Source organism: Conger conger, chromosome 13, assembly GCF_963514075.1.
Source record: "Conger conger chromosome 13, fConCon1.1, whole genome shotgun sequence".
Classification (NCBI taxonomy): Eukaryota; Metazoa; Chordata; class Actinopteri; order Anguilliformes; family Congridae; genus Conger; species Conger conger.
In genome coordinates this window covers 22,104,999-22,118,580 of record NC_083772.1, presented here as the reverse complement: position 1 = coordinate 22,118,580, position 13,582 = coordinate 22,104,999, and the positions used below count along the sequence as shown (strand labels likewise).

The window sequence follows — 13,582 nt, the reverse complement described above, 5'->3', positions numbered from 1 at the left end:
TTGTGTTTAACTGTAGTGTCACTGCAGATGTAAGTGTACTGAACATAGCCCAGGTATGACATCACCGACTGATTACAACAGGCGTGTTTACATGGTACAGTCCTTTATAAAAAAGGATCTATTCCATCAGTGTGTTGTTTGCAGCAGAACACCATCATAATCAGGGTTGAACACAGAACATAGAAAAACAATAATAATTTCAAAAGGAAGCCAATATTAAATTAAATATCGGCTGGGTATGTATTTATTTATATTTTTGCTGAAATGTTATTTGTAATACGTTACAGATGGCAGGAACTTTACAATGCAAGTATTTTATTATAAATACATACATATATATATATATATATATTGTTGTTATTATAATTATTATTACTATGATTAATAATATTAATATTATTATTCCCTATAACTGAATGGGGATAAAAAAAGTGTAAATTGTGGAGCTATGAAACTTGGTGAGTATCAGATGTCAGCAGCCATTTGTAACAATCGCAGATCATCATGAAACCTTGTGAGTATGCTGATCTCTTACCTTGGTACTACCATGACAAATATGGGATCAGTTGGCCATTTGGAAGGATAAAGCAAAGAAATGCACATTTCAAAGAGTGCATCTTTGGCTGTTTTTCTATAAAATCACATCATTTACATCAATACTACTGTGTGATTAGGCTGAGCATCACTGAGCTAGGCTTGAAATAATTTCTCTGCAACTCAAAAATAACATAACATCCAATCTATGTTATTTTTCCCTGCAGGGTTTATTGTATAACTACAGCATGGAGAATGGATCAGTGACATCATTCATATTGATGGCATACACTCAACTGGAAGACCATAGATATGTATACTTCACAGGATTCCTGCTTCTGTTCATCATTATGGTATTAGCAAATGTAGTTCTTATTGTAGTCATTTACAATGAGAGAAGTCTACATGAACCCATGTATTTTTTTATGTGTAATTTAGCAGTGAATGGAATTTATGGCAGCATATCTTTATTACCATCAGTACTTGGTTATTTAATGTCTCAGTCTTATGAAATGTCTCTAACTGCTTGTCTTTTACAGATCTTTTGTATACACACATATGTATCAGTTGAATTTAATATTTTAGCAGTGATGGGCTATGACCGGTTTGTTGCCATTTGTCAGCCATTACACTATCACCAAATAATGTCGCACAGAAAAGTGTGTGCCCTTATTGCATTTTCCTGGATTTATCCTTGTGTTCTTTTTGGACTCTATTTCATATTAACTGTACAGCGTACATTTTGCGACAAGATCATGGAAAAGCTACATTGTAAGAATTTTGAATTAGTCAACCTGTCTTGTTTTGAAATCTCTGTTCACAGCATAGTTGGTCTTATTGTAACTGTTTTTTTAATTACCCTGCAGTTCCTCTTGATACTGTTTTCATATGCACAAATACTCAAAGTCTGCCTGTTTGCTTCTAGAGATTCTCAGATGAAAGCTATTCAAACATGCACTCCACACTTACTGGCTGTCATTAACTATGCAGTGGGATGCTTTTTTGAAGTTGTCCAGAGTCGTCTCAACATTGATCATGTACCTTATAAAGCTCGCATATTCATGTCCCTTTACTTTCTGGTATTTCCCCCATTGTTTAATCCTGTTATATATGGAATTAGCATTCAAGCCATCAGGGTTCAGATTTTCAAACTCTTCATTACTTGTAAAAATAAGTTAATTCTACTGTCAGTAATGAAGTAGTCCCATCCATTTTAGCATTTTGCAGGCACTGTAATACAAAAATCGCTTAAATAAGTAATTCATTTATACAGATCCCAATGATGACAGTGAACCACCTGGGAATCACACCAACAACATTGCTGTAGTAAGCCCAGTACCCATTATTCTCCACTATCACCAACATGAAGTTTGTGTTCACTCATAGTTTTTGGTACATTGTTTTAATATACTGTATCTGTGACTATTGCACCTTAATCTCTGTTTTTAACCTAAATTGATATTTGATTTAAGTTAGCAATGTTAAATAAACCTTTCCTTCACTAATTTTCATTATCAATCATTAAAACTGATAATGAAAATGATAGTTCATAATCATTAGACAGTAATAGAGCTGAACTATTATTAACAGCCAAATCTATTTTGATTGGCTCATTCCATTTTTGACACATCCCTCTCCAGTCAATGTGGAAGTTCACCATTCATTCCAGCGTTGGGCCCATGTGAAAGTATAACATTCATTTTCACAAGTATTCTGATGATAGCTAAATTCCCTGATGACTTGGGACCTCCGAGTTTCTTAATCCATCCAACCTTATAGATTTCCCACAACTGTTTACAATCAACAGAGATAAAAACAGAAATTCTTGGCTAAATTATTGCCTCAGCTCTTTCAAAGCAAACGATTGATCATCTGCAGCTCATACAAATTGCAGCAGCATGGGTTCTAACAGAAACCAGGAATGAACATATTAGACCATGTCATTCAGCTGGCTTCCTTGTTTGCTCCATAACTGATTTTAAAATTATTTTATTGGTTTACAAATCCCTTAACAGCCTCAAAGCAAAGTATTTACATTATATGTTTAATCTACAAACATTCTCGATCCTTTAGATAATCTGGCATTGGTATTTTAATCTTTAATCTTGATCTTTGCCCCTTCCTAGAGGGCAATTTCCACATATTTTGTACTAGTCCAATAGAATATAGTTTTAATAGGACATAAAAGTGTCAGTATCTCAACACACACGTTTGAGGACTTAAATAGCTGAATGGTATTTTCTTTAATTTGTGACAGAACAAACTTATGTCAGAGCATGTACACACTAAATTAAAAAACAATTACAAATGTTTTTATAGTTTAGCACTGAACACCTCAATTCCTTCACAATGTGAAGGATCAACACAGAACTACTTTATATTTCTGCACAAACTTGATGTCAACTTGTGACAACTGATGTCCTCAAGTGTCCCCAAATCTCTTCAAGTACAACACTTTTGCATATTCTTTTGTCCCGACACATGAATGATCAGAAGCTTGTTTTTCTATCAAAACAGATTTTCTGATGCAAAATGTAAAGAAAATTAACCTCCACCTGTGTTTTATTCACATATATGAGACTATGTTTTTATAAAGCATGCCCAAAGTGTCCAAAAAGCTCTGCAAAAAAGATGAGTAACCCTAATGTTTTCTAACCAACCTGCATCACATTTAAAATTGCACTTTATAAGACAACAATAACAATTAGTTCAAGACAACATTCCTTTAGTTATAGTCCCGGCAAATAGATGGTTTTATCGAAAAGGGCTGAACGGGTAAAGAAATAAACTTCAACGTTTGTCAGAAAACCGTCATATATGGGGATATAGGTCGGATATTTGTTTCCAGAAATATAGCTTCTGAATTGTCTATTTTTCTTCTTCTATTGAAACATGATTTTTTGACATAGACAAATGGTATCAACGATTGATAGAATATGTATTTTATTGTTTGAGTCTGTGGTGAGGTCAGGGTTGTCAGCATGCTGAGGGGGATTCTGGAGTTTTATTTGCCCTGCTTTGCAAAGAAGAGGCTGATAAGCATCTAAACTGCTGTTCTCACAAGTGGAGACAATGCTGTGAGACAAGTTTGATCTGAAACCAATCTTAATGCTAATTTGGTAACGTGAGGGACAGTGGTCCTAGCATAAAGCTTGTTTATCTAATCCAATTGAGCAAGGGACAACAGCAAGGGACTACAAAAACCCATTGTTGCTAAGTGTTATAGGATTTGGGATCTTTCCTGTAATACTTAATTGACGTACTATAGAAATGTTTGTTAAGTAATGTTAATACAGTCACATATCAAACAAATGTTAATATGAGAATTATGTTGTTTGTTAGTAAGCCATTGTATAAGCGGGATAATGACCTTGGGGTTGGGTGTTATGCAGTTTGAGAGTCCTTCATGGAGGATATTTACAATTAATTTGTTATTTAGCTGGTGTTTTTATCCAAAGCAATTTACAGCCGATTAGACTAAGCAGGGGACAATCCCCCCAGGAGCAATGTGTGGTTAAGGGCCTTGCTCAAGCGTCCAACAGGTGTGCGGATCTTATCGTTGTCATGCAGCCTCCTGGAAGACAGGGGGCATCAGGACACGGCTCACTCTGGGGAGTACACCAGAGAGGAAGTCTGCCCCACACCTGAGCCTCATTCTGGGACTAATAACTGAGAGTATTTAAACCCTGCCATTTTGTGTTTCATTGCTTGTTCTTCAATATTTATGGAGGCATTGTGTCACTGTGTGCTTTGAGGGCTAGCTTTCAGTTAGTTCTAGAGTCATGTCTCTGTTTAGTTTGTTCTGCTTAGTTCCGTCTAGCTGGTTAGACTATGTTTTGTTTGAGTTTTTCTTATTGGCCAAGTAAAAGCCTTGAACTAAATTTTAGACTTTCACGTGTTATTTGGCTTCAGCGGGTTCCTTCAGCGGGTTCAACTTCTTACTGAAACAATTGTGGTTAAACTGGGGCTTGAACCACCAAACTTCCGTGTCCCAGTCATGTTCCATGTACAGGCATCAATGCTGCCCAAATTACCCGAAACCTATTCACTTCATAAATCATAAAATTTCCTTTGGCTGTAAATGTAGTCCTGCAGTAGCAATAATAATTATTGAAGGTATCGGTATCAATATCCGCGATACTGACCTGGTCTCGTATTGAACCCAACATTTGCAGTATCACCCACCCCAGGAGGCAGCTAGTCGTTACATCATGTACATCGAGACGTGCTGTGATTGCTGTACTTTTATATGGACATACAGTTGAGTTCAAGAAAATAGCAGTGCAACATCAGTAACTTGATGAACCACTGTTATTAGTAGTAGTGATATTTATGCATGGCAAATACTTTACTTGTAGATGTAGTAGTCTAGAGTTTAATTTGAGAATGAATTAATTCTGTGTAAAAACAGGTGTCATTAATTGTCCTTTATTAAGGAAGAAGGGAAGCAAATGTTTCATACATTGTTTCAAATTTCCTTCTGAATTGCTAAGTAAAATGGGCCGTTCCAAATGTTGTTCGGAGGAACATCATTTGATTCAAAAGTTGATTGGAGAGGGGAAAACGTATGAAGAAGTGCAGTAAATTATAGGATGCTCAGCTAAAATGATCTTGAATGCTTTAAAATGGCAACAGAAACCCGAAACAAGAGGAAGAAAACGAGCAACTACTGTTAAAACGGATCGAAGAATCGTCAGAATGGCAAAGATTCAGCCTTCTATTGAAACATTGCTCAGTTAAAGCAAGCCAAGCCTCAGGAAGAAAGACACCCCAGGCCGCAATGCTAATTTTGGGCCATGATCGGTGCAGACCAGGCCTGTAGCCGCATGCTTGCTGGCTAGGTTGAACTAACTTTAAATTTGGCAAACTGAACCTAGTACTACATTTAAAATAAACCATATGTCTATACATACACATATACATATGCCCAAGCTGATATTAATTTGAACTCCAAATACTTATCTCTACACCTTATGAAACATTTCACTAGCGAGTGATAGCTAGCTGCGTTTTTAAGGTTTTGTTCCCTATTCTGTAACTATTTCAAGTCAAAAGAAATAATTGTACCCAGAAAATTTTACTGCATTATATATAATTATACACTTAGCGATGTTAAATGTGGAAAAATTGAGCAGGATTACAGTGTGGGCACCCGATAGTACCTACACATACTTCTATGAACTTGCCCAAGGCTTCTAGGCCTGCTGTTTCTGGCAGCCATGTTTTCATCAGGCCTTCAGTGTGTGGCCTTCCTCACGCCCTGGCAGCCTGCAGCTCCTCTCCCCGCTCTGAGGTTGCTCTTCTCCCAGAGGCTCAGAGTAAAGAGGCCTTGACATGTAACCTGGAGACTACTGTCTCCCGGCTTGGGTGGGCCAGCTCCCGAGTGCTCACAGTGCCATGGGCTATGATACAATAGTGTGTGTGCTGCATTGTGCAGATTTCAGATTATCACAGCCTTGGATCCCTGTAATTTATGACAAATAACTGCCAAACACACGTACTGATAAAGAGGGAGATTTAACTACTGTCTAAATTGTCTCATTTTATACAATTACATTGTTTCAGAAACTAACTGGATATACACTCAGTGAGCACTTTATTGGATATTTATTAGGCTTATTTTTTAGACTGATTCAATCTTCTACTGCCGTCACCTATCCACATTGAGGTTTGACCTATTGTGTGTTTAGATGATCTTCTGCATACTAGGGGTGGGTGGATCGATACCAATGTATCGATACTCCTGATACTGTGATTTTGTTTTTGCTATCAATCTCTCCCATAAAATATCGAATTTTTTTTATCTTTGCTTACCTGAAGCTGGTCTGAGCTGGTACACTGCTTTCACTAGATTAACTGTTTATTTCTCAAACTCGCGAGTACACTCGTTGTGTGCAGGGGCATCCATTTTGATACTGCCTGCATAAATGTATCTTTGTTCTTTGTTCAGGCATTCCTGCACAGTTTTTACGCAGTGTGGGTGCTCATGAACTTCCTGTGATTGCTCTTGATTGATTCCTCACCTCACAGAACTTTGTGGGAGCAAGAGACCGAAACGAAAAACATGTGAAATAGCTGAAAAGAAACATTTTATGATAATAATGATAATCTGGTTAGTATTTCCACTTCCATTTAAAATCTTTTTCATAAGAGTTTTTGTATTTTTTTAAGTGACTGCAAGAGCACGGGAAATTCCTACAACAACATTTATTATTGAAAAGTATCGGTATCGATATTGATGATACTGGTCTAGTGTTACTTGGTATCATATCAAACCCGAAATTTGCAATATTGCCCACCCCTACTGCATACCACTGTTGTAGTGCATGGTTATTTGTGTTACTGTCAGCTTCGACAGTCATGTATCTGCATGATGTTATGCATTGAACTGCTGCTACACGATTGGCTGATTGTCTTACATGAGTAGAACAATGTCTGGTTTATGAATGACTGGTACTTCCAGTCTCTTTAAGTGGGTGGTAAGTTCACAATATAGGCAAAACACTATATCACCCAGTTGAGGGCAGAAGCCTTGCCTTAAAAAGGGCCCTTGCAACCTGAGAGGTAGTTGTCAAGGAAACCGACAAGTAGAATTTTTAGAGCCATTACATTTCTATAGTTATATTTCTATAGATGTTTTATTTGCACATATTATTCTTCTGGATTTTATTGTACAAAATGTGTGAAAATTGCAGTTTGGCTGTGTGCAGATCAGCTCCCTTCAGTTGTACGACTCTAAAGGGGAACATGCACGAAGGGCATTAATACAGAGTCCATATTTACTGTGTGTGTGTGTGTACACGCAAGCTTTCATACAGTATATGTTATGGAATTTGGTGCTCAATGAGAGAAATGTTTCCTTGCAGAGCAACAGGGTTTGTGAAAAGTTTATCCTGTGCACACTGAGCACAGTATGCAGGATATGCCTGTGATCTGTGACCTTTCAGCATGAACTGCATCATTCCAGGCCCTCTCCAGTTGGAAACAGAGAAATAGAGATGAGAATGATGTAACTTCTCTCATCAGATTGAGTGTGGCCTGAGCCTCCTCTGCTGCTCACAGGGAGACCGTATGAAGCACTCAGGGGTCAGAGTCTCCAGGCTGTCCAAAGGGAGGTCATTATTCCCTCTCTCTGAGACCCATCACCCTCAGCTCCTCACTCCATCCCCACTGTCATCTACAGGGAGCTGCTGTTGCTCACTGTGTCCTTCTGCTCTCAGGTGTGATGGGCTCTAAATTGCTTTCAGGGGATGAACAGGTACAATGGACTAATGACCTCCTGTAATGTATAATGACTAATGACTAATGGCCTAATAAACATGTTTATCACTTAATTTTCCTTAGAGAGAGAGAGAGTGTGTGTGTGGCATCAGATCCATCTACCAAAGGGAGTAATCAGTTCAAGAAAGGTTACATCACCTGGCTTTGGCCTTCCTTTTGTATCTGTTGAAATTAAGTAGGCTAATGAGGTGCATCATGCAGCCAAATGCATCTTAGTTCTGTGAACAGATTCAGAATAACTGGATAGATATTAGTTAAAATAGTTTGACAATTGTGTCTTGACATTCAAAGTAAAAATCCTGGATAAATTTGTATGATTTGTGGTAAACACAATTATAAGTCTAAACTCGCACTGTGTTCAACTATCTTGGTATTATCAGTGAATTAGAGAATCCAGTTTGACCATGTAATTGTCAATGTTTGAACAACATTGAACAACATGTACAATCATTGTACTTGTATTGTGCTTTTACTTATTACTGTTTTCTAAAAAATATACTGTTTGGAATTTAATATGTATGGGCACTACAAATTTTTACAACATTAAAATTATATAAATAAGCCACAAAATAGCTTTCACAAATGACGTTCAGAAGCCAGAGGACAAGTCAAGTATGCAATAAAACAGTTCAATACAGAGTGTATTTAACACTGAATGTGCACTGAGAATGTGACTGCACAGCTCCAGCTGAGTGCCTAGACTGGAGGAAATTTGTACAGGATTTGAGTCGCCTTCAATGCATGCTGAAATCAACATTCACTTTTTAAGCAATTCAGTCAAATCTCCATACCCATACCAACACGTCTTGAAGTATATATTCCAAAAATATATATAAAATTGCAATCCTTGTGTATTTTCACACCGAAGTGAAGTCCACTTCTTGGAAAAATAGATTTCATGCAATTTGACATCATCATCATTCTGACTTATTGCAATTGTTTGAAGACTGTTTTGGGGGATGAATAATTGTGGGAATTGTAAACCAGCAAATATCTGCATTCTCAGTGGAATTGTTGAGTAAGAGGAAATGACGGCAGCAGGGGTATGGAGAGTTGGCCTGAATTCATTATGACTGAAGAAATTACTATTTTTTGAATATTGCACTTTTTCTGTTGTTCGTTGTCGATTTACATTACATTACATGTTATTTAGCTGACACATTTATCCAAAGGGACTTACAGTTCACTAGACTATACAGTGAAGGAAATAATTATTTGATCCCTTGCCGATTTTGTAAGTTTGCCCACTGAAAAATAAATGAATGCTCTATAATTTTAATGGTTGGTTTATTTTAACAGCAAGAGATAAAAAAATAAAATAAAAAAACAGAAAATCACATCATATAAAAGTTATAAATTGATTTGCATTTGATTGAGTGAAATAAGTATTTGATCCCCTACCAACCAGCAAGAATTCTGGCTCCCACAGACCAGTTAGATTAGTTCTCTCGCTTTAAGAAAGTACTCCTAATCTCAACTCGTTACCTGTATAAAAGACACCTGTCTCAACTTGTTACCTGTATAAAAGACACCTGTCTACAGAATCAATCAATCAGATTCCAACTTCTCCACCATGGGCAAGACCAAAGAGCTGTCAGGGACAAGACTGTAGACCTGCACAAGGCTAGAATGGGCTACAAGACCATCGGCAAGCAGCATGGTGAGAAGGAGACAACTGTTGGTGCGATTATTCGAAAATTGAAGAAACAGAAAATTACCATGGCGGCATGGATGATGCAGTGGGTAGCACTGCTGCTTCACAGCAAGGAGGTCCTGGGTTCGAATCCCCGTCGGCTGGGGCCTCTCTGTGCGGAGTTTGCATGTTCTCCCCGTGTCTGCGTGGGTTTCCTCCGGGTACTCCGGTTTCCTCCCACAGTCCAAAAACATGCATGTTAGGCTGATTGGAGAGTCTAAATTGCCCATAGGTATGAGTGTGTGAGTGAATGGTGTGTGTGCTCTGTGATGGACTGGCGACCTGTCCAGGGTGTATTCCTGCCTTTCGCCCAATGTATGCTGGGATAGGCCCCCCTGCAACCCTGTTCAGGATAAGCGGGTTAGGATAATGAATGAATGAATGAATGAAAATGACCATCAATCGCCCTCGTGCCTTCATCACCAGAGAACCAAAATCAACCTCTTTGGCATCAACTCGACTCGCCGTGTTTGGAGGAACAGAAATGCTGACTATAACCCCAAGAACACCATCTCCTCAAGCATGGAGATGGAAACATCATGCTTTTTTCTCTGCTAAGGGGACAGGACGACTTCACCACATCGAGGGGAGGATGGACAGGGCCATGTACTGTGAAATCTGGGGCGACAATCTCCTTCCCTCAGTCAGGACACTGAAAATGGGTTGTGGATGGGTCTTCCAGCACAACAGTGGCCCAAAACATACGGCCAAGGCAACAAAGGAGTGGCTCAAGAAGAAGCACATTAAGGTCTTGGAGTGGCCTAGCCAGTCTCCGAACCTTAATCCCATAGAAAATCTGTGGAGGGAGCTGAAGCTTTGAGTTGCCAAGCGACAGCCTCAAAACCTTAAGGATTTGGACAGGATCTGCAAAGTGGAGTGGACCAAAATCCGTCCAGAGATTTGTGCAAACCTGGTGACCAAGTACATGAAACGTCTGACCTATGTGTGTTAGGGTTTCTCCACCAAGTACTAAGTCATTTTTGCTGGGGAATCAAATACTTTTTTCACACAATCAAATGCAAATAAATTTACATCTTTCATATAATGTGATTTTCTGGATTTTTAAAATATATATTCTGTCTATCACTGTTAAAATAAACCTACCATTAAAATTATAGAGCGTTCATTTCTTTGTCAGTGGGCAAACTTACCAAATCGGCAAGGGATCAAATAATTATTTCCTTCATTGTACAATCCCGCATTCTCCACTGACCTCTCTCATTAACAACCCGTTTTTGCCCACAGAACAGCTGCTCACTGGATGTTTTTTGTTTTTCGCTCCATTCTCTACAAACTCCAGAGACTGTGTGTGAAAATCCCTGGATATCAGTGGTTTCTGAGATATTCAAACCACCCTGTCTTGCATTAACAATCATTCCACCGTCAAACTTACTTGGATCACATTTCTTCCCCATTCTGACATTTGGTCTGAAAAACAGCTGAACCTCTTGACCATGTCTGCATGCTTCTATGTATGTAGTTGCTGCTACATGATTGGCTTTTACATGATTAAATATTTTCATTAACAAGCTGGTGTGCAGGTCTACAATAAAGTGATCACTGAGCGTGTATGGGACCAATAACACCCAATCGATCGAGTAATAACATTCAAAATTGGTGACTTTTCTTAGTGCACCTGCAATATGCCTTGACACATTTTTGTCTTTGCCAATAGCCTGTAACAAAACTGCTATAATTTGACCACTGGGGAGTGCTACAATAAGCAAAAATGTGTTTTGACTAATAACCAAAAAAAATTATCATGTCTGGTGATACCATGGACATGGAAACTTTTCATGTCAACTGAATTGATGTGGCCACCATATTGGATTTTGTCGAAAGGTTTAAAAAATCTTTACAGGTCACAAAGTTCTCCCAATCTTCACCAAATTTGGCATAGATGATCTTCGGACCAAGCCTCACAAAACTTCTTCCAAATCAGATGTATTTTGAATTTTCAAAATCGTTGTTCAGCACAGCCAATCAAAGCTGCCAAACAAGAGGTGAGGGCATATCAGCAATGCTTTGATGTGTCTATACAAAACTTGGTAAATGGACTTAGGACCCTTATAAAACTTCTCTGATGCATTTTTGATTTTCAAAAACATACATCCATTACAGCCAAATCAAAGGCAAACGACCTAAACAGGACATGAGCCCATATTTCAGTTACACCAAATCTTTGGTCACTTGACGTAAAACTTGCTATCAGCGCTTACAGCCACACTTGATCCGATCAACTAGCCAATGGTGACCCTGCTCTGCTGGTTCTGCTTGCCCCCCTTGAACCCTGCTTCATTAAAATTCACGCCATTACTGGACCCTGATTATTGGTCTCAACTTGTTCTCAATAATTTTCCTTGGCTAACAACAAATTATTTAAATCACAAAGTATTGAAATGGCATCAGATATAGCCAATACTCTTCAATTAGGTTAGGCAGGAAATCAAATTATTTGTATTTACATCGCAACATTTTGCTCATATAAATTGACAGTATTCAAAATTGTGGATACTTGTACTCTTCATTTTCCATGCTCAGAATATTCATGGAAAAGATATTTTAATTGAACCAATATTGAAGTGCAGGTTTTGTTAGCCTATTGGTAACACAGTATTTAACAGTGGTGTATCTTTTTTCATGCGGTTTAATTAGCAGATTTTTCACAATTTTGTTTATTTCACAATTTTATCTCCCCAAAATATATTTATCTTACCTGCCAATTGATTATTCAGATCATTGGCAAAAACAGGTCAAGACCAATAATCAGTCTAAGGGGAAGCTTTCTGCCTTCAGGGGAAGTTATGACTGCCTTAGTTTCAGCACAGCAGCCACCACTTATGGGAACATTCTGTCTCTTTGAATGCTTTAAGCACACCATGAGCTGCCCATAAGTAATTTATTGTCAAAATTTAAGAATTTGGTTATCATCAGTCAAATCAACACAACAACTCATAGAATAAATGAAGCAATTCTGCTCTGAAAAAAACCCTAACAATTTGGCTCAGTAGTCTATGCTATGACGATGCATTTTGACCTCAAAGGTACTAAAATGGCCACCCATTTTAATCGGACACAGACTACTGTGCATGGACGTGTAGCCTATTGTAGGTTGTTTGTGCGCGCGTGTGTGTGTGTGCATTCATTAATACGTGCATGCAAATGTGAGAAATGTTCCCTTGAACATCCAGCCAACACTACAGATAAAGGGTTTGTGAAAAGTTTACCCTGTCACTCAGAGCACCGTATGCAGGACATGGACGCCTGTGACCTGTGACCTTTTGCCATCATCATTCCAGGCCCTCTCCAGGTGGAAACAGAGAAATAGAGATGAGAATGATGTAACTTCTCTCATCAGAGTGGCCTGAGCCTCCTCTCCTGCTCACAGGGAGACCATATGAAGCACTCAGGGGTCAGAGTCTCCAGGCTGTCCAAAGGGAGGTCATTATTCCCTCTCTCTGAGACCCATCACCCTCAGCTCCTCACTCCATCCTCCATCATCTACAGGGAGCTGCTGTTGTTCACTGTGTCCTTCTGCTCTCAGGTGTGAAGGGCTCTAAATTGCTTTCAGGGGATGAACAGGTACAATGGACTAATGACCTCCTGTAATGTCTAATGGCTAATGGACTAATAAACATGTTCATCACTTAATTTGCTTGTCACTTAGGAGGCAAAGAGAGAAAGAAAGTATCAACAGATCCATCTACCAAAGGGAGTAATCAGTTAACATATTTTTTTTTATAAAAGGTTACATCACCTGGCTTTGGATCTTCCGATTGTGTCTGTTAAATGATGTAATAAGGTAGATCATGCAGCCAAATTTATCCCTGTTCTGAGAACAGAAATGGAGAAAATGGGCAGATATTGGTCAAATGTTTGTCTTCGTGCTGAAAGTAAAAAGCATGGAATAAATTTGAGGTTTGTGGTGAATTCATGCACTCTTACACAGCCCAACTCACACAATGTTGAAATTACTTTATTGTATTTGAAAAAAGAATGAAACATACAAAGCATTAAATTGAAAGAATCCAATATGTTGCAGCAGCACTGTTCAGCTTGTTATGATGCAACTCA

At 38.4% G+C, this 13,582-nt stretch overlaps 1 protein-coding gene across 1 annotated transcript; it reads left to right on the top strand.

Annotated features, from left to right (window-relative positions):
- Nucleotides 1-782: 782 nt before the first annotated feature.
- On the top strand, nucleotides 783-13,058 carry LOC133107388 (olfactory receptor 51E1-like). Its single transcript, XM_061216380.1, has 4 exons — nucleotides 783-1,698; nucleotides 7,687-7,754; nucleotides 10,068-10,256; nucleotides 12,897-13,058. Exons 1-4 carry the CDS (start codon nucleotides 783-785, stop codon nucleotides 13,056-13,058), a joined length of 1,335 nt encoding a protein of 444 aa, XP_061072364.1.
- The last annotated feature ends 524 nt before the right edge of the window (nucleotides 13,059-13,582 follow it).